Source organism: Apus apus, chromosome 1 (assembly GCF_020740795.1).
Source record: "Apus apus isolate bApuApu2 chromosome 1, bApuApu2.pri.cur, whole genome shotgun sequence".
Lineage (NCBI taxonomy): Eukaryota > Metazoa > Chordata > Aves > Apodiformes > Apodidae > Apus > Apus apus.
The window spans coordinates 76,649,812-76,672,408 of NC_067282.1; the positions used below are offsets into that span (position 1 = coordinate 76,649,812).

Genomic DNA, 22,597 nt, shown 5'->3' on the forward strand with positions numbered 1-22,597 from the left:
ATTTAATACAATTTGTGCACACACTTCATAGAGAAGTTGCTATTTCCCAGTTTTCTCACAGCATTTGCACTCTTGATCATCTTTCCTCTATAATTACTACAAAGAGCTTCTATGAGTTACCTAAATTCAACCCATCATTTCAGCCTGACCATTAATCTAAGGGAAATTAAGTACACACTTCTCTCATTGAGCATACATGTAACATGAAGTCATAAACATCTAGTTTCCCATGTTCTTAGCCTTCATAGTTTAGTCCAGCTATTTATTTACACCAATTTTCAGCAGTTCCCTTGCAACACAGCTTGCTAAAAGAGCAGGGCACTTTTGTAAATCTTCTCCTTCAAGATACCCTTCCTTTCCACATTAAACCACAACTTCCATAAAATTAATTCACTGCTACTTGCACAGATTGCAGTTCAGGATCATCTTTAATGGCCTATCCACTGTTTCCAAGGCACTTCTAATGCTGCTACAGTGCAGATTTAGTTTTATTCTGCCAGCTCTTTACCCTCTGTCTGCTTGAATATGCAACTAAATTACCTCTTTTAAAAAAGAAAAAGAAGAGAGAGGGAAGAAAAGAGAGAAGGAAAAAAAAAGGAAAAAAAAGGAAAAAAAAGGAAAAAAAGAAAAAAAGAGAAAAGAAAGGAAAAAAACCACACTTTTTGGGACAGTTTCAAATACTGAGTTCTTACCTGAAAGAGCAGGTTCAACATTGCTCCATTACAGAAAGATCTACATAAACATATACATAAACTAAATACCTATACTGGTTAAATTCTTTTTATGTATAAAATTTCAGCTAATTAAAACCAAACAAGAAAATGTTTATGCTGTGTCAGTAACCTAGCCTGTTTTTCCAGTGTTCTTTATTTCACATGCAAGCATCAGTTCAATGGAACAGCAAAGAAAGAGTGAACAACAGGAAATATGGTGGAAGAAGCAAAACTCTGGAAGAACAGAGCTCAAAGCAGCATAGAAACTGGCTTCTTGTTCTGTTCAAGAACATTTAAGATAACAAGATATTGGTTTCAAGAGCTAAAATTACAATAAAAAACCCCTCCTGTGTGCCCAGAAACTATGTAAAGCCAAAGTAATTTTTTTTTTTTTTTCCTTTTCTGGAGCTCAGAAAGCTGACAAAGCGCAATATTGTAAGAGAGTGTACTTGACCTGACACCATTGAAGCGATCTCCTTGCCACAGCAATGAAAACATGTGGGACCCTGCCACATGTATATGCTGTAGGTATACAAACTCCCCCTGAGAAATGACAGATCAAACAAAATGCTGAAAGCAGGTTTTTGTTCAAAATATGCTTTTATTTATAACATATATTGTGTCAGGTAGGGTTTTTTTCAGAAGACAGAACTAATATATCCACTAAAATTATAAAATTCTACTGTAAAATCAACTTTGCTTAACTACTTAGAAAACTTTAACATGAAAATTGCATAGCAGGCATATTACAAGTCATAGGATGTAATACTGCATTTGGGTCATCCAGTGCAGTTTAAAATTTTTTCAGTCATTTAGTACTAATACATCTATAAAGCACAAATAAGTATGAATTAATCAGAAAGAGCTTGTTACTTGTCTTATGACTAATAGGTTAAGAATCAAAAGATTTGATAGATCACGTTCAACACTACTAAATACAAACTTTAAATTCAGCCACAGAAAGGAACCTGATTCCTTGCAACACCTGATGAAGCCAAAGGAGTAAGAAGGGCCTGTCAGAAGGGATGAGCCAGTTCCTGAAGGTTTACGTTATGGGGAAGTATAAATCAGGACTAACTGTATATTTTATATACATAGTCATTCTTGATTCTTGGAAGAAGAGAAACAAAACCAGACTTTATAAAATACTGTCTTCTTTGTAGCATGCTCCTTCATGAATTTTTAACTGGGAAATCATCCAAGGGACTGCCAGAATTTTTGTCTTTGTCATCCGTGTAGCTTAGTTTTCTGAATATTCTGTAAGAAAGAATCGTTTAGATGATAAAGCAAATCACATAAAAATACTATGCTTGCTGAAATTCTGATTAACAGAATGAAATGGAAACAAATCAGAGAGCAAGATATCTGAACATCTTGACTGTAAACAGCAGCATTCCTATATGCTTTCAGCTGAAGAGGAAACTTTTCATCTTACGTCATTTTAACGTCTCAGTAATGCTACTACATTAACTATATTAATATCTATGAAACTTCATGATGTAATCTTTGAATGTATTCACAAATACTAAAAATTAGATAGAAGTGAGAATATAATTATTTTCTTGGGTATTACTTAAGAAGTGGCGTTTTTTAAAATCTATTTTAAATTATTTTGGTTTACATCTGACAATAAGTAAAGCAGTAATAGCTGTAGGACAGCATTCATAAAGAGCCTAATAAAAGCTTATTGGTTATGAACTTTTCATTTTCATAATAATGTTCTAGATAAAGGCAGTCAAGTTCCAGACAGGAAGACAATGTTCGTTTTCTCTCCACAACCATTCATTACAATGTACAGCATTTTTACACATGGCTTAGGCATAAAATTTCTGAGGGCTCTGAAGCCATTAAAGAAGAGCTTCACTCCTGGGAAACATAGGAAGCTAAGAATATCACACCACAGGCCTAAGGAAGCTTGCCAGCTGACAAGCCATTTTGGCTACAAATCAGCAAGTATGCATGTGTAAGTATAGAACAAAGAAATAGATTTTATTCCAGATGGCTTGGCAAGAAAGCACTCTGTGAAATCCTGATTTCCTCCTTTCTCAAACTTCTATATTTACATGTATTAATGAAAGGAAAATCCTTTCCTCAAGAACAATTACTAATTTCACAGAATAGACTCAAAGATGCATTTTGGTTGGAAAAAAAATAAAAGACCATGAAGTCCAACCATTACCCTAGCATACTGCCAAGTCCACCACTAAACCATGTCTCTAAGCATCATCTACTTGTCTTTTAAATGCCTCCAGGGATGGTGACTCCACTACTTCCCTAGGCAGCCTGTTCCAGTGGCTGACAACCCTTTCAGTAAATAATTTTTTCCTACTATTCAATCTAAACCTCCCCTGGCACAATTTGAGGCCATTTCTTCTTGTTTTGAGAAACTTCCCTGGGCAAAACTTTATTGTAATGTTTGTAACCACTCCAAGAGTTCCTTCAGATCCCATAATGAAGTGATAGAAGTCAGGTCCTGTAGACACGTGAGGTACTTGACAGTTTTTTCCTACTATTCCTCTAGGAGTTACCGTTTTTATTTGAATCACCAGATCTTCAAAGTTTCTGTATTTTTTTTTTTCCATGTCTGATGCCATCCTCCTAGTGAACTGAACTCCAAGGATACTGGTTCATGGCCTATACAGAAGCCACTTTCAGCAAGCTGTTTTTCCAGCTCTTGTCCAACAATGCCAGCTTCCACACAAGCTGTTAGGTTTTTCTCATCAATCCAGATAATCTGATTCATTTGTGGTGTATCCAGTGAGATAATTGTTCTTTTTCCTTCTTCAGGACATTCAAGGGCACTAAAGACACTCACCCCTCCACCAAATGGTATTATGCAGAAATTATGTTTGCAGGCTAACTCCACATTTTTAACTACATCTTCATGGCAAACAGGCCATACAACTGTATCAGGAATTCACTTAAGATTCATCCCTGAGTACAAATATCTCATGTGGGCAGTGACCATGAGCTCTGAATACTTTATCTTCTGCATCCTGCAAATACGAGATTTAGTGGCTCTAAGATCCTGGAGAACTTCTTAATTTACAATGGATGGAGGTACATAATTAATATTTAAGGATACTCTAGAGGTAGTTGTGTGCTCCAAAGCTTTTTCTATTCATTCCTTAAAATTTGGTAATACCGTACCACCTAATCTGTACCTTTTTCCTGTGAATTCTGCTTGACCCTTCTTATTGAAGATAAATTTGGAGTAAGTATATGCCCACCCATTTCATTTCAGAAGTTCTTGCTGCCTCTTCAGGATGGTGCCAGAGGTTAGCCTGGAGAAGCCCCCCTGCGCTTTGCAGGGGTTCAGGGAAAACTTGTTCTAATGCTTGTTACTTGGGAGAAGAGATCAACACCCATCTCACTACAACCTCCTCTCAGGTAGTTGTAGAGACCAATAAGGTCTCCCCTCAGCCTCCTTTCCTCCAGATTAAACTCTAGTTCCCTCAGCCACACCTCCTAAGACTTGCTCTCTAGAACACTCACCAGCTTTGTTGCCCTTCTCTGGACATGCTGCAGCACCTCAATGTCCTTCCTGCAGTGAAGGGCCCAAAACTGAACATAGTATTTGAGGTGCAGCCTCACCAGTGCTGAGTACAGGGGTACCATCACTTCCCTATACCTGCTGGCTACGCTATTTCTGATACAAGCCAGGATGCTGTTGGCCTTTACTGCTGGCTCATATTCAAAGCACTTACCTTTGGTGACACTTCTGTGCATTTCTGGGACAATTGTAATTCTTCACTGCCTGAGGCCAACTGGAGTGGGCATCTGCAATCCCTGATTCCAGCAATGGAAAACAGTAGTATGAAATGGGTAAGAACAATGCTGACTAGCATGGACACTGCAATGTGTTCTTAAAACTATTAGCCTATTGACATTAGCAGTACTTTATTGACATACTTCAATGAGCCAATTTCAGTATGAAAATATTCGAATGCAAAAGATTCAGGAAAACTTAATTGTATAAACTGAATATATTTAAGTATAAGCTAGGTTTCTTCAAAATGCTTATTAAATTTTTCTCTGGCATGAACAGTTTCTTCTACTGCCTTTTTCTAATAATTTTTATACCTAAAGTACGAGTTAAAATTTGAGGAAGGCAAGATAAGACAGATGGAATAAATCCACCTCAAATAATCATATTCTTTACAATTAATAGGTAAAGAAAATGCAACAAGGCAAGAACATGCAAACAAATGCAGTTCTTCTGCTGTTTTCTTCCTGTATACCACCTGACAGTATTTTAAAGCCTCCTTCTTCAGTATTTTCCTTTACATAGTAGTCAGTTTTTATCTTGGTGACGTGATTTTACTTAGCAGGAAAAAAGTCCAAGTTATGTTATAAACATGTTTCAACCACGATCAGGTTTTTAAAAGGAAATCTTAAAAAATTAGCTTTTTTTTTTTACAAAATATTAAAATTCTACTGTCTTGAAGTGGCAAAATTATTTTATCCAGATTAATGATACAATGCAGCTAAGCAAGTGACAATAGCCATGCAACAACTCAATCACAAGATTTTATAAAGCTGAAGAATCCAAACAAAAAAGTGTAGGATAAACAAACTGCATTCATTGCTGAACATTTGCATACAGAAAGGAAAAACAACAGAAAACTTTAATAAAAAGGAAGAGAAAAAAGAGCAGATAATAAACAACACTTAAGTCTGAAAAATCCTAGTTAACCTAAAGAAAAGCTTCTTAAATAGCTGTTACATGTGATTCAGGAAACCCTTTTCTGTATAGATTCCTTACTTAAGGGAACACTTAAACATAACAAATTATTACTGAGAAAGAAGACCTGTCACCTAGACAGTGGGCTACCCAGATCTGTAGATTTAACCTTTGAAGAAGTGCTTGTGATTGCTAAAGTAATCCATAGTTTCTGAAACTAACCTTGCAGGGAAGTACCAGGAATACCAAGAAAAGTTTTGTCTGAGGAAGCATGAAATCCATAGTCCTGAAAATAAAGCATCAGCAGATTACTTAAATGGAAAAATTCACACAATTTACAGCTTGCCTCGGAAAAAATGACCAGGAATCTGGAAATAAGGGCCTGATTTAAATATTAAATCAACAAATAATTCCAGTGGAACCCAGGAAAGCTTAATTTGTTTGCATCAACTTGTCCATCTATAAAATGAATAAAACATCATTTCAGAAGGGCACCACCTTAATTAACAGGGTCAGTGAGATTATTTTAACCAGTGACACAGCCTATTAAAATGAAACAATCTTTTACTGAGCATTTTATAACCATTTTCAAGGTTACTAAATATTGTCAGCTTCCTCACACAACCTGGGAAACCTGATACAGTTTATATTTTACCAAATAAAGGTCCCGAAATTCCAAACCTGTAAAACAACCATACTGACCAACTAGCACCAGAAGTATAGTCAGTAGTTTAAACAGATTCCAGCTCTGATTTTTTTAAGTCCTTCTCCAAATACCAACAAAGAATGAACAATTGTTTTTTATAAGGTCCTTAAGTACCTGATGCTGACAGTTGTGACTGGCAAAAAAGCTGGGGTTACTGCCATTGCACGTGCTCAAAAAATGCATGCCATCTGTCTGAAGAGGAACATTTTTTCTGTGAGAAATCTGTTGACATTCTGTTAACGGAAAATAGCGTTCTGGTATATTTCTCAGTCGCTTTACTGGTGAACAAAGAAGATCATTTTGAAAATTTCCTAGTCTTTTAACTCTGGGAAATGCAGAAGAAGTTCGAACAGGTGAATTAACAAGAGCATTTACAGTTTCAGACATCTGTATGCCTTCGTATTTCCTTAAATTTGAAGCTCTCTGAAACCCAGGAAGTTTTGGAACAGCATCACTACACAACTGCTCACAGATTCTGTCAAACTCTCTAGCATACTGCATGTCAGACTTCACAGAGTCACTTAAATTACCCTTCACTAATCTTCCTTTCACTTCAAAGTTCTGTGAACTTGGAATAGGTCTTGTCACTGCCAAAGGCTTTTGGAATTCTTTGGAACACAGTCCATAGTAGAGTTTTTCAAATGCATCTTCAGATTTTGGGAGCGTCTTTGAAGGACTATGCTTAACAGACAATGGGGAAAATGAGTGTTTGCCCTGGAAAGAAATTAGTCTTTCAGATATTGTTTTGCCAGTAATTGGGAATAAAGTCTTTGATGCTTTTGCAAAAGAACAGCTTGTGACACGGGCAAAAGTGCTACTGTTGCTAGAGAAACTCCAAGTAGATGAACACAACTTGGAGGTATCACCACCAGGAAAGTCAATTTTTTGAGCTTTAGTCTCTTTTACCAGATGAAGTGCAGTTGACTCTGAACTGGCAGTAGATGTTTTAAAAGGGTATTCTGAGGAACATTTGCAAGCTGATTTTTCACTTTCTTTGCATTTTGAACTCTTCAGTGAGACAGTACTCTGTAATTCATCTTCAACAAGAAATGTCTCGCCCATTCTAGCCATAACATTAGGAAAAACAGTCTGTTTGGAAACTCTCTGGCCACTTCCAGATACCAAATGATGTTCTAAACTTGAGTCAGAGTAGTCCATTTTTACTTCATTTGTATCAACATGAGAATAAGGTACCAGAGTAGATAAATTATTAATGGAAGAATTGTCAGCAGAAAATTCTGTGAGGTCATTTCCAAAAGCTTGATTCTGGATGTCCTTACTTCTACTGCTGCATATGCTGGGTAGTGCTCGCTTCAGTTTAAGAGGTCTGAACCCTCTTATTTTGTCTACAGTGACATTGAGTCTTGGTCTTCTACAAGACATTCTTCTGTGCCTTAAGTTTCCAAACAGGTATTTAAACACTTTTCTCTGAGACTGCTTTTTCATGAGCCTTATAAATGTCTTCACCATCGCTGGATACAGGTCTGCAAGAGTTACATTGCTCCAGGAGCATTCCTCATCTGCAGACTGGTATTCTTGGAAGATACTATCATAGCAACTTTTATTCAGTTCTGGAGAAGTTTCATGCCTAGTTATAGTAATTGTACATGGTGAAATGGGAACAGAAGATTGTAACTGAAGAGATCTGGAGGAAGAACATTCATTTGACAACTCTACCCTTCTGCAAACAGTGGCTTGGTTGCCTATGCAAAAAAAAAAAAGTAAATGATTAATCACAAAACAAAACCAGAAGAAAAAAAACAACAAACCCAAACCTATTAGGGCACTTCCAGTAAGGTACTACATGGCTTAGAAACAATTGCATTTTGTATAGACAGTCTTACTGTAATAGCATATTTAATTAAGCTTTTTTTGCCAGGCTAAATAAATTATCAACATACAAGCCATAAGGAAAAAAACCTAAAGGTTTTTCCTAGCCATATTGAATTGATAGGTTATAGAAGACATAAATGAAATGCACTGGAAATAAACCTATTTTAAAATAGCTTAATATATAGAAATAACATATTTTAATCGTAGAGGTAGACTGCTTTGCCCTTTGTGATTTCTGATCAAGAGGCACAGCCTTATGCTACAGCTTTTTTTACTCTGAAAGTTTTATCCTTGGCTAGTTTCAGTTCAGCTTTGCTTGCCATAAAACATGATGAAGAGAAGGCTTTTTGTAGTTGTTAGTATCAAGTCTGGAGAGCTTCTGAAGAAAGTTTACTAGCAAAGTACCACTTTAAGTACCAGTTACCCGTAGATGCAAAGCCATCTGTTACAGTCCTTGAATTGAAAATAAGCAGAACAAAAAAATTATGCTTTTGTTTTAAATGAGCATAATGCTGCTTAATTTTGTAACTATGCATTTATTTCATGCAGCTATTTAAAAAGCCTTTTTTATGTATATAAGTTATTTATTTTCTACTGTTGAAACAGATTTTACAATAAGCAAAATCATGTCTAACTTCTCTTCAAGAATCCAGCCTGTTGAATTTTTCTGTTGGATAAATACTGCCTCTGTGTTCTCAATAAGCTAAACACATATTTCTAATTAATTTTAATAAACCCAAATTTTTAACTAACATATTTAACCAACACCCAAAAGATTTAGTTGTACCAATCAGTTCTTGCACTGGTGAAGCTACTTGAGGACCCTCCGATGAACCTTGAGGTGCTATCTGAAGAACAAAGGTAGAAAGAAAATAAGGCATTATCTAATATCCTGATTTTTTTTTATTTTTTAGTTGTTTTTTTTTGACACATTTAAGATAACTGGAGAACCCTATCTGTGACTCTTCCTATTCTCTCCTCAGTATACTAGGTCCTGTGCAGGGTTATGTCCCTAAGGAGCTTAGTAAATTTCAGACAGAGAGGAAAAAGTCTAACATAAGTCAGTCAGTAGTGTAAGTCTAGTCAGTAAAAATTGTTGAGAATTACCAGTTTAACTTTGGAAAGCTATTCATCATCTTTGCAACTTCTACATTATGTATCACATTTTAATCCCTTTCCAAAAGATGATAACTTATACACAGAGATGTACACACACCTGGGTAATTTGTACATCTCTGGTGACTCTAGTAGGAAACAGAAGCAGTACCATGTAACATAACCCTTTTCCACCAATCCCACTCAACCTACAAACTTCAGATTTGGGCCTTTCAGAAAGCTTACTGAAGTGAAGATCAATTCATACACCATGGTTCAAAGAACAAAGTATAAAAGTTAAAAAAATAAATTAAACATTTTGTATCATCTGCTCTGCTTCTTACAAATTGCTGCTGTCAGACCTGATACTGTGATATTTAAGTAGACAGTAAGCAGGAGAGGAACAATGATGGAATAGCAGAGAAACTGTATTAGAGTTCATTGTGCTGAGAGAGTTCTTATTTTATTCTAATTAGCTAATAACTTAGAATAGGAAAAATATGTTACCGTAATCCACTTGGGAATATTTCTAGCATGATCTTGTACTATCACATCCACTTGAATTTTTGCGTTCTCTTGAATTTCCACATCATCTACATACTGGTTCTTAGAAGGGGGGGGAATAATAATTAATTAAAACACACAGACTTGTGACACTGACAAAACCAAACATTATTTAGATTTGTTTCAAACCAGTATTATTAAAACGAGGATATTCGACCAGCATAAACATATTTTTGATGTATGTATTTGATGTCAAAAAAGCCCACCCCATGAAGGTACTGTGTGTGAAGTAATATAAAAAAAGAGATAACTAGCTAGTTTATTGATGCAGGGAAAGATGGCTCAGAAGACCCTGAAGCTTTCTCTGGTATGCTAATAATACCAAGACACAATATTACTTCATATAGGTCTTCATGACATTATTTACTGAACCTCTTACTTGCTATACTTACTAAAAATGTGCATTAAGACACAGACTACAGAGAGCCTTCCCCTGATAGTGGATCAACTCATCAGGCACGTGTAAGCTATTCAAATAGTTCAATCATTCCTATAAAATATAAAATTATTCCATTATATTTAGACACCAGAAATTTTTACCTTGAAATGAATGTCTTCAAATTGACTTCTTACTGAAGCTATATCAGCATCACTTTCTGCATCTACTATTTGAAGATAAAGATTATATAAAATTTAGTTGAACTCAAAACCAAAACGGAAACGTTTTTAAACACACACTATATAACTAATGGACTAAACTAATTTCATTTTAGAAAACTGTTTTCTACAACAAAACTTATACTCTGTTTTACATTTCCATTTCAAGTCCAATTGAAAAAATCATGGTTTATAGGTTCATAAATGACTTGAGGGGATCAAAGAGTGAAGATTTATGCTAACCATTTCAGAAGAACATTTGCAAAAGACTGCTCTACAAGACTCACTATTCATCAATGTATCAATCCCACTTATTTCCCACTACATTGCTAAATATGCCAACAAACATGCTTCTACCATACTTCCTTTTCTTAGTTTCTCATTGTCAAGACTGCCTTGGAACTGCCAAGGTAAGAAACAAGAGACTTGAGAATATTAAAAAGCAACTCCCAATGTTTCAACTCAATTTTTATGGGTATTTTTGTGAATGAAATGCAAGGAAACATTTTTTTTGCTAGATGTAGCCAGACCTGCTAATTCATCATTAGTTAAAGCCTCTTTCACCCTCATAAAACATGTGACTGCATTGTAAGACCTAATTTCTGAATTTCCCTGGCTGTTAGATCTTTGCCCTATAATCGTATTCACCACAGGGCAGCAATGAGGAGAGAAGCATGATGCTGGGAAGTTAAAAAAGTGAGCAGAAAAAACATAAAATCTTTGTCAGATACCTCTGTGGACAGCTGCTGCCATAGAGCTAGGAGAAAAACACACATGAAAGAAAAGCTATGCTTGTGGGAGACAACACAATTTTGCATTTTCTGGTGAAAACACTGAGCAGAGGGTTGGCTTTGACAGCCTACCTGATACCAGTAGAAATATTTTGTTAGAACTGAAACCCGTATCTGTCAGATTATCAAAGTTTCTTCCTACATGACTAATTGAAGACAAGGTTTTGGTCACTTTATGCACAGAAAATCAGTTAACAAGGATCAATAGTGGAGGTAGCTGTAAGAATGTTAATATTTTAATCAGGTAAAGTTTCAGCCTGCAGTGTCTGTTGTAACAGAGGATACTCTCTCTTTCTGCCATACACCTTTCTTCCTCCAGTAGAATCAGGCACAAAACTGGCAAACTGCTCCCTAAAATGGTCACTGAGATGACAATACTCGATTGCTACAAAAAAAAGGGAAGTTCTTGAGATCAAGGTAACAACTTATGGTTGCATAAGGAAGAGTATGGCCAGTAAGTGGAGAGAAGTCATTCTCCCCCTCTACTCTGCCCTGTTGGGGCCACATCTGAATCCAGTTCTGGGCTCCCCAAGTTTGAGAGACAGGGAACTACTAGAGAGAGTCCAGATGACTGGAGGATTGGAGAACCTCTCTTATGAGGAAAGGCTGAGAGAGCTGGGACTCTTTAGCCTGGAAAAGAAAAGGCTGAGGGGAGACTTTATTAATGCCTGCAAGTATCTAAAGGGTAGGTGCAAGGAGGATGGACCCAGACTCTTTTATATAGTACCCAGTGACAGAACATGGCAACGGGCACAAGCTAGAACATAGGAATTTCCATTTAAATACGAGAAAAAACTTCTTTATGGTGAGGGTGACAGAGCACTGGAACAGGCTGCCCAGGGAGGTTGTGGAGTCCCCTTCTCTGGAGATATTCAAGACCTCCCTGGATGCAGTCTTGAGTAATATGCTCTAGGGCATCCTGCTTTAGCAGGGGAGTTGGACTAGATGATCTCTAGAGGTCCCTTCCAACTCTGACAATTCCATGATTCTGTGAACTCGTGTCCAGGACGTGTCCATCACGCAAACTACAAATTACTAGAAGATTCCTTGTATCACAGAACGAACTGATGTGTATACAAGTTGAATACACTTCTAGGGGTGAAATCACAAAAAAGTGTAATTTTAGTATGTCTCCAATGTACTGTCAATCATACTTCAAATAACTGGAACATTTGTCATTAGCTGAGGACCATGGCACAGCACAGAATGGAAAGAAGTGAACTATCTTCTCCAGGGAACTTTATCGTGTTTTGAAGGGCCAAAAAGGAAATTCACAAACACCTTTGTTCTCAAGTACAAAAGAGGGAGAAAAAGTGAAAATTCTCTGGGAATTTTTCTCTTGAAAATTATCTCTGGAAAACTTAACCTATAATACAGGAAGTTATTTCACAGGAGATGCACTCGATACACTATAGTTACCTAAAAAGTGTGCCTTATTTAAAAGATGAACATGTTAATAAGGGGGTTACTGTAAATGTTAAGTTTTGACTTTGATGTGATCTTCTGAACTTAATTCACTTAAATAAATAATGTTCAGATAATAGATAAAGTTAGATTTACGTTTAGATAAATACACTTAGATAATGTTTCTCTTTCTCTCCAAATAAATTATTTTTTCTGTGATACCATCCTACTAGACACAAGAAATTGTTCCGCTATCACTGTTCTTTGCCATGCTACTTCCTATGAAACCAAAGAAGGCAGACCTAATAAATTTCCCTATGAAGGGCAGACCAATACTTCCAGGTAGAGGTGAGAGCTATTTCACTTTATTTCTACCTGCTGTTGATAGGCTATGCATACCTCAAAACCAGAAATACTGGATAATACCTGGAAGAAATATTGTCTTTGCTGAGAAGTATGAAGCATTAGGAATAGTAAAGATGGAAAAAACCTGCCAAAGATAAAGTTTCAGCTAAAGAAGCTAAAGAATACTTTTTTCATAACAGCACGCCCTATTGCGTACCTTTTTTATATTTAAAAATGTATAAAAAATAAAAACCCCAAACACCTATGTGAACTCCATTGTTAAGTGAAGAATCAAAGCCCACATCTCTGCAAAGTTAATTTCCAGGTCGTACTGTATTTGGAAATAGCTGAAACTCAGAAGCTGCTATAAATCCTTTCAAGTCTCTTTCTACAGCATTCACAAGAGAAGGAGGGGATCATCTTATTATTGTATGCTGTTATGAAGATACTAGACTCTGAACTGCACCACTTATTTATCCTGCGAGAGCAAAAGACACAAAGGACACTTAAGAGAATTTGAGCTATAAATGCCTCTGAAATACGTTTCCTGTATTTCAGTGTACAGGTTAAGAAAAAACAAAGACACGTTTTCTAAATTTGCAAAAACTATTTTATCACTCAAATAAATATTTGAACTTATTCGCTCAAATGGTAGGAGGACAATATTCAGATCACTATTTTCTACTTTCCCTCAACAGAGAAGCAATCATCTGTCTTGGAGACAGCTATGTGTGTGAAGCATCTCACTAGCTAACCATATTTTGCTGCAACTGCCTTGACTAGCATAAGTTTTAAATATTTTAAAAGTAATTGAAGATTGTTACCACAAATTAATACAATAAATAAATTACTTGGGAATACATGGTCAAAAAACATAGCAGACAGGACACAAGACTGATGCTGAAACTGTTACAAACACTACTGAACACTTACTGTTGCAGCTGCAGGTAATATTCATATTTACCAGACGACTAGAAATTAATCTATATATTGCAATTATTAATAAAACTTTGATTACCATTTATGACAAAGTTTTGATTCCACTGTTCCTTTCTTTTTTTAGAAAAGGCAATCAAATATACTCAACATTGACTTCCCAACTTATCGGGGATTCAGGACTGAGACAGTAAAGAGGAATGTGGGTATTGATTTTGCAGTACTACCAGCACCTCAGTGTTGCTATTCCTATTCTCTATTTTCTGAAAGGATATAAAACATTTACTCAAATTATTGTTACTATACTATAAAATTATAAAAAAATATTTGTAATCATATTCAGAAAGTTAAAAAGAAGGTGCCTAAAAATTAAATTTAAAAAACCCACCTATATCCGATGTATCCATATGAGAGGCTTCAGGGGATTCCTTAAAAGCACAATAAAGGAATTTTAAGACCTGGTAGCATAAGCTATTTGAACTAGTTTGTAGATTTTTCTGCTCTTGCTGCTTGTTATTGTTTTTTTAAAAATTTTTTGGAGGGGTTAGTGGTGGAAAACAAAACGATTTATATTCCACAAACTATATCCAAACAATACCAACTTTATTAATACACCTGTACACAAATTTGTCATGATTCACATCTCATTACTCAGTGGGGAAAACTATTTTCTTCTCAACCCTTCTATATTCAGATAAATAATGCAAGGAGAAGGTATTTTACCACAAGAGCAAAACCAGTTGACAGATGAATTCTAATCACCAAAGTTTTATCAGCGTATACTGGGGAATTTGTGTTCCAATGTATAAGGAAAGTTTCTTAACTGACCACTTCAAACAATTCTGAATTGCCTACTTCAAACAATCATATATATAATATTTCAAAACGGCATTTTTGCTCTATTTTGTACAAGTCTTGAGAGCTGCATTAAAAACTCACATATATGGATAAAAAGCCTCTTCTAAGTGTTTACAGTCTTCTTCTGACATAATATTCATCAGAATTTCTGTTTTAAAAGGTCTAAATGTCTCTGTACAGTTCAAATATAAAATCAGTGTATTGTGGGTTAAAATGGCATCAGTAAAATGAGACTATTCTAGCTACCACCTACATAGAATAAATAAATAGGAGTGACAAGTGGGATGGTGTATGTCACTCTTCAAATGCTGAATATTTTCTCCTTAAAAGGATAAGGCGACAAAAGACATATTCTAGATAGACTTTTATAGATCTGGATTTGTAAATCTATTTGTGACAGATTTAACAAATAATAAGTTTAAAAGTTAGACACATGTAGTGCCTAACTAAAGACACCTGATGATTTAAAGCCTTTATCAAACTCTTCTCTCTCCCTTTAAATCAACTTTAAAGAATAGCAGAATTCTGCTGACATCCACGGCTGATATAATCGCTGCTATTCGATACCCCAAATATCATACTGGGAGGGAGAATATGTAATTATATGAAACATACATAAACCATAACACAAACACAAATAGGCACATAATAAAAATATAAAAAAAATATTGCATGAATCCACCATCACAAAATGTACTGGACCACCACATACATAAGGCCAGAACTTGAATACATCACCATTTCAAAGCACAGAACATATCAGGGGAGGAAACAATCAGGGGAGTATACTAGATGATCAACATTAACCATAACATGAAGATTTTAATTTTACATTAACATGCAAATGGTAAGACACATCTTTCATAAAATAATTCAACTACATGAAGGGAACTACATGAGGGGAAATATAAAGCAATTGTTTAATAAGGGATCTAAAATTTAAAGAACTGCCACAAAATACTTAAAGTCAATTTTTTTAGAAGTACTTTTTTAAGTAGAATAAAGTGATACAGTTCAGCAATTATTAGGTCTTTAAATTTAACATTATAGTGATGGTACAGGACCACCTGCTCATGACCAATTTATTAGTTTTTGACTACATAAATACATTTTCCCAGAGGCTTTATAAAAGTAGATGAAATGTGGTGCACGTACCTTAGGTGCTGTTGAAGGTCTATCTTCAAGATCACTGGTCTGTTGCTTTGACATTTCTTAGCATGCATGGGAGGAAAAAAATTTTCTATTTCAATTTGATGGATCAAAAATCAATGTTGTATCTGAACCCATTAATTCTTCATTTGTATATACTTATTTTGAAAAATATTTAACACAAACATTCAACAAAAGGAGAACATACATAGGACTGAAACAACAAAAATGACAGAACAACATTCTACTCACAGTAGACTAATTCTGATTAGACATACATCTACCTTATTATGTATTTTGTTCTTAACCCATGAAGCACTACAGAAAATAAAATTTGCCCCTCTATCTTCCCTACACCATTCCCCGTGCCACGTTCCACTGAAGTCCTGTCACTGGTGGCTCTTTTGTTATTTTTCTGCCTCACTCCAGCTAGTTAAGCTACTACAAAACACAAAGTACTTCACTACAGGTTTTATCAGTGTTGAACAGTGAATAAAACCTGTTTTGTGTGCTTTAAATAGTAGGCATCTGTGCGTACCTTCCAGCATAGCATGTGCTATTTTCACAACAGGGTGATACTCTTGGTTGGCTCAGCCAGCCTTCAAGATTGCCTCTTTCTGCATTTGATTATTCCTACATAAGCTTATTACTTGGAACTTCTCTGCATGAAAGTGCACAAGAGTTTAAGTTTTAGCCCCAGTTTGTCAGACCATCTTTCACAGCGGTCATTCCTACTTGATATCATCTGTGAGTTAATTAAGGGTATCCCCTCTTCTGCTAGTTACCTAAAAAAAGTATGAACTAGTAATTTTTTCATGACAAGTCCTGGAAAAAAAATCCCTCGTTTCTCCTCAGTTCGGTCACAGACCATTGTTAACTATTCTAAGTACAGTTTTCCAACCAGTAGTAAACTGGCTATAAAACCACTCTCCTAACAGTTAATGAAGCATATACTATAGCTAGAAGGCTCTGGCTTCAGCTTTTAACTTTCTCAGGAAATTTTTATTCACTATTTTGCAACAAACTACAGTAATACTTCTTTGGAATATAGTAACTGCATTTTTTTAGAAGCTGTGTAAAGTATTTGCTAAATATTTCTGGACTGAGAACACAGAAAATCAGAATAACATGGTAATGTTCTACTGAAATCCCTTACTGAGAAAGATCTGTGAAACATCACAGAGGTATTGTTTAAGAAAAATTCTATAGGAAAGAACAAATTTTAAGTGCCTAATTTATGATAGAAAAAATGCTCTTAGAGGAACATGTAGGGATAGGAGACGAGGGGTAATGGTTTTAAACTGGAAGAGGATAGATTCAAATTAGGTTTAGGAGGAAATTCTTCAGTGTGAGTGTGGTGAGACACTGGCACAGGCTTACCAGGGACATTGTGGAAGCCCCATCCCTGGAAGTGTTCAAGGCCAGGTTGGATGGGGCTCTGACCAACCTAGTCTAGTGGGAAGTATCCCTGCCCATGCAGGGTGCGGCTGGAACTAGATGATCCTTACAGGTCCCTTCCAACTAAAACCATTCTATGACTCTGAATTTTTCTCCTTTTCTACCCAATCTTTAATGCAGTACACTAAATTTAAAACTAACTAGATTAAGACTTTGTAGCATTACTGAAACACCAAGTAAATTCCTTCAATGAGAGCTTCTGAGGCATTCAGACCTTAGGTCAAAAAACATGTATTACCAAAAATTACTTCTGAAAGACTTTGAATGCTGTGTCTCTAAAAAAACCTAACTGCTAGATGCTCTTATCTTTCTGAGCTTCACTACAGATTATAGCCAGTCATTTTTGTATTACTCAGAGCTATCAGCACCTATTTTCTAAAAATTAGAGGCAAAGATCTGGAACATCTGAATCTTTTTGTATCAGATCCTTATTTCCTGGCTCAACATTTTAATTTCCTAGGCTGATTCAAAGCCTATACGTGAACCCTGTATGAACAAAATTTTTGCTAGCATTGTAGAGAAAGAGAAATCCTAGGTTGTGTTTTGTCCTCACATGTTCAGCACAAAACTTTACCACAGAAATGTCAAAATAAGTAACACCAAAATAACTGCTTCAGAACCTTAAGAAAATACAGCCCAACATACCTTCTCACTGTACTACACACAATCATTTCCTCTGATCATTTATCCCAGTAAAAATAAGTAATTTATTGGAACATATATCTCCATTTCAGAACAATATAAACATCTTCAAATGTCATACAACTCCCTAAGTAGTATAAGAATGACACTTCAGTATGCAGTATTGATTTTACTTCCATAATACTGGCTCACCATTGAAGTAACAAAAACCTACTTTTTCCTGCAGGCACTCTGATTCATTCAGTATACCAAATAATCTACCAAATTTTTGAAAGTTCAGGAGATTCTTTTAGTAAGCATTTTTTAATATGCTTACTTATCTATTATTTTCAAAAAGCTAGCAACTTCCAAATTTATTCACTTGTACACCATGTAAGTCAGAGATAGAATTTTTAAAATAATGAACATCTGACAAAACCAAAAAAATCCCTAAACCAACAGTGAGCATCCTAAAGTTTGGTTTAAAACCAAGATATCTTCTATCAAGTCAGGAGTCTTTGCATAACATAATTTATAGGCACTTTACCTGCATTTCTTGGACTTGCTCTGTTATGCTGCAATTAGAAATAGGAAACAAAAGTCAGAGGAATATTAGAATAGTAAAGTTATACCAAAGTAAATAAAGGCATTGGTAAAAATATCTCACAACTAAACACTTCCTAAATAACCATTCAGTTTCCTTCAGGTTTCCCATGGCCTGACCAGAAAAGCCACAAATACATGGTAAAACTCACTTGATCATTCACATCCCACCATGCTGTTGCTGTTACAATCACTGTAGGAACATAAGCTGTATCTACCTTGGCCCACCTAAGAGACTAAGACAAATAATTCCTCCTACAGTCCTTAACGGATTTAGTCTGTAATACTTAGTAGATGATAAACAAGCTATTACCAGGAGTAGGAAAGGAAATACAACCTCTTTTCTGTCTCAATTACATCCATTCTTGTTCCCCAAGACTGAATTTCTCCCATAGCCTAACTCTGCAGGGGTCAAAGTAGCTTCTCCTTTAACTACCTAGGCACACTACACAGCACAGCTTTTTAGAGAGATATTAGTAATGTAATAGAAAGGTGACTTCTGACTATTACGTAAGAAAAACTGAGGTGTTTGACAAAATTCACTATTGAGTTCTATGGGGGAGTTTAGGAAACAGAAACGACTGCTTGTTTAATGTAAATACTCAGAATAAAAAAAAAAATACTGATCATATGTCCACAACAGCAATGGCTTTCGCCTAACACTGACAGCAAGTGCTGAGACTGCACAGGTCCTTTAATTACTCTAGCATTATTTTAGACCAAAAAACATCTATATATGAAACCAGTAAGGCCTTCAGAATTGAAAAGCTGCTTGTCTGAAACAAGATAAACTGATCCAATGCATGTTAACTTCAATGACAATATTCTGATGAGATCCAAAAGTGTGTCCCCACCAGACAGCATCTAAAAAACCAACATTTTTTTCTTCAGGTTTACAAGTGGTGGTAACCACTGGTAAATGGTCATCTACAGTCTGTCACATCTGACAGTCTTAACCAATCTATCCTAAAATCCTATTTTAAAGCAGATGTTGACTTAATTGATTAATACCTCTTGCAAAGACAATACAGCACAGCAATATTATAACGTATTCCGTACACATATTATATATTTTTTAAAAAGAAATATTGCTACATTTTGACTACACAGGACTATATTATTAGATACCTCAAGTATTTCTGCCTTCCAATTTTTAAGCTCCTTTTTTGACACTTCCCCCCATTGCTTTGGTCCTAGAAACAACAAGAGGCCAATATAAACAGTTTGATAAGAAAAAGTAACTAATACCGAATATCACTCAAACATAAATATCTTGAAAGAACTTATATAGTAACAAAACATTATCATATCTGAACAGACTCCAATATGATTGCTGAAACAAAAACATAAAGGAAAACAAACCAAGAGAATATACAATTTCAAGTTGACTTAAAAGGAAAGAAAAAAAAAAATCACACTGAGTCTAACAACAGTGAGCTAAAATCCAAAGAATACTACAGCTCCAGATGCCATAAAGAAGGGAAAGAGAGCAAATTATTTTAAAATTTTATTTAATGCAAGCAGACTACATGGCATCCCTGTTAACTTAGAGCGTTAATAAGGCTTTACAGTACTGAGATCAGTCCATACTGAACAGATTGCATTACAGTGTTGTATGATAATTTCTTTCCTCTCTTGACAGACGATATATAAAGCGCAGTAAAATGCAAACTTCCCATTCTGTAAAAGCCTTTAAAACGTAAAATCTCTTTGGTGCAACAATTACATTGGGCTTGACACTGTGGCAGTACTTTATGTGCCTGTCCAGTAAGTTTTTCAGGAGAATTGATGTGGCAATTTACATATCATAATCCTCACTTCAGTGATGTTAAAGCTGGCACAACATTTCATTTCCCAGTAAAGCTGCCAAGATACTAAGTCACAAGTCCCACTAAACTCCTGAGCCATGTATTTTAGAACAACAGGTTTTTTCTATGATCAGGATTCCATAAGCCTCATTACCTTCATAATGGATTGAGAGTTCTAAAGAAACACTGGAAAATATGACATGGTATAGATGTGGTATAATTTACCCTAACTACATGAACTTTCAGCAAAACGTTAAGATTATCTACCCAGTCCACCCTGACATCTCACATAACAGAAACTTATCAGACCAGCCTTCAGACTACTAAGCTGAGATGAAACTGTACAATTCATTTCTGCATATCAGGTTCCTGATAAAACCTCCATTCCTTTTCCTTCTCCTCAGTCTTCTCCATTTGGATTCTTCTTACAAGACATCCAAAAATTAACCACTGTATCCTGAACTTTGCTAATACCTCTTTTCTGTTGCCTAAAACAGAGCATGCAATGGCCTAAAATGGTGCATATAAATAAATTCTCCAGGTATTAAATGCATGTATCAAAGTTCATATAGGAAATGCCATACCTAAGTGGATAAAATTCATTACCTGTTGCAATTACATGTTAAATAACTGCTAACAGCTGCATACTTTACTAAGTCTAAATAGACAGCATATTGAAGCTTGAAGAAGTTCTTACCAGCAGGTGTATCGTAAGTGAGAGTTTCCATGGAAACAACATAGTCATCTTCAAAAGGATGATTATACTAAATAAAAAGGACCATTAATTATGAGAATAAATAATTACAACGTTTTTAACATGCATTGTAAGTATTGTTTTTAAACAATTCTGTTTTTACTCAAACGTTAAATTATGTTTTATTAGCTGAAGTTAGAAGTCAGCAATCTGGAAATGTTAATTCCTAGAGGAAACACACGTATCTAAGTTACGCAATTTCAAGGCATAAGCAGTCACCGACAAAATGAGGTTTCAGGGATTTTTCAAAAGTAGTGAAGTTACTCTATTACAGAATTTCTTCTAAACTTCCTCTGGAGTAACTGGAATTAGCCACTTGGCATAGACCTACAGCTCATGACATACATAAATATCCATTCTAATGCCAGGTGAGAAAAATATTCTAGAACTAGTCAGGCCTTATGCCAGTACCTAGACATTAGCACAGAGCATTTAGCACAAAAAGGCTCTAAAGTAAGGAGGATTAATGGATGGAGTCTCCCACTTCTTTCTGTAGTTTTGTTGAAAATAGCTCAACAAATGCTAGCTAATTTGGGTCGATGGCACTATAAAGACAACTCAGACTTATCATTATGTCACTTACTTAACACTGGCGATCCTGGATCTAAGTTTTCGGGGCAAATGCAAAGGGGCTGGCTCCTTACCAGCTTACCCAGGGCAAAGCACAGGAGCACGTTGCTCCGCACAAACTGCAGACCTGCACCGGGCCTTGGGTGACAGCCGAGCCAAGAAATACAGGAGCTCGTGACACAAGTAACTCACTCACGAAGAGAGTTCAATGCCAGTTACTGCAAACTAGTGCACAGAAGGAGGATGGAATCTGTCCGTACTGACACACCAGGACTTGAGGCGGTCAGGGAGGGGGAGAGCAGAGGGAAGCTGCCGCGGCCGAAGGCGAGCTGAGCAGAGGGCCGCGCTGCCCAGCGCCCTTCCTGAGGCGGCCGGGGGGACAAACAGAGGCGGTCAGGCCAGGCCAGGCCAGGCCACTTCGGCCAGAGAAAAGGTAAGACGGCGGCGCTCTTGAGGCCGGCGGGCGGGCGGGCGGGCAGGCCGGGGGCAGGCCGGGGGCAGCCCGCAGGCCGCGCGGCGAAGGGCCGCGCCGGTGACAGAGCTCTCCCGCCGCCCCCCGCCTCGGGACGGCGACGACGGTGCCTGCCCAGCGGCCCTCCCCGCCGGCCTGGGCGGCGTGGCAGCGCAGCCCTTACCCGTTCCAAGATGTGGTGAATGGAGACCAGGAAGCGCGCGTTGCTCTGCCGCAGCCGCTCGCCCAGGTCGAACGCCATGGCCGGCGGGCGCCCCCCCCCCGCCCCGCCGCTAATTCAAACCGCGCGCCTCCCGGTCTGCCCCGCAACTCCTCCCGCCCACCCGCTCCCTGCCCACCTGATTGGGCGCTGCTCGCGTCAGTTAAGGCGCGAGGGCGCAGCGGGGCGCCTGATTGGCTGCTGGCGCTGCCCCGGCCCATCCTCTCCCCGCAGAGGCTGGCCGCGGCGCGTGGGTTGGGCGCGGCGGAAAGTCGCTCTGTTCTACCTAGCAACAGCGGCCTGGCGTGAGCTCCCATTGGCCGCGGCGCCGGCCCCTTCCCGGCCCCTCCTGCCTTTCCCGGTCATACTCCAGCCAGTCCCGAGGCCTGGGGTGCCAGGGTGCTGGAAGTAGCACCACCGCAGTGTTACCTGCCCAC

General features: G+C 37.1%; 1 protein-coding gene across 3 annotated transcripts; it reads right to left on the bottom strand.

Moving 5' to 3' along the window:
- Positions 1–1,340: 1,340 nt before the first annotated feature.
- Positions 1,341–22,202, bottom strand: HJURP (Holliday junction recognition protein). 3 transcript variants are annotated; one of them, XM_051608011.1, is made up of 13 exons: positions 22,125–22,202; positions 20,863–20,929; positions 19,486–19,550; positions 18,302–18,329; positions 15,682–15,737; positions 14,057–14,096; positions 10,136–10,197; positions 9,539–9,637; positions 8,724–8,784; positions 6,218–7,806; positions 5,620–5,683; positions 4,421–4,502; positions 1,341–1,970 (listed from the first exon to the last, which is right to left on the bottom strand). In XM_051608011.1, the coding sequence occupies exons 1-13, from the start codon at positions 22,200–22,202 to the stop codon at positions 1,886–1,888; spliced, it is 2,376 nt and encodes a 791-aa protein (XP_051463971.1). In that variant the 3' UTR covers positions 1,341–1,885. The 3 variants fall into 3 exon arrangements, with proteins under 3 accessions (XP_051463971.1, XP_051463970.1, XP_051463972.1); XM_051608010.1 differs by having other exon boundaries at positions 10,136–10,200; XM_051608012.1 differs by lacking the exon at positions 4,421–4,502 and having other exon boundaries at positions 10,136–10,200.
- Between the last annotated feature and the right edge of the window lie 395 nt (positions 22,203–22,597).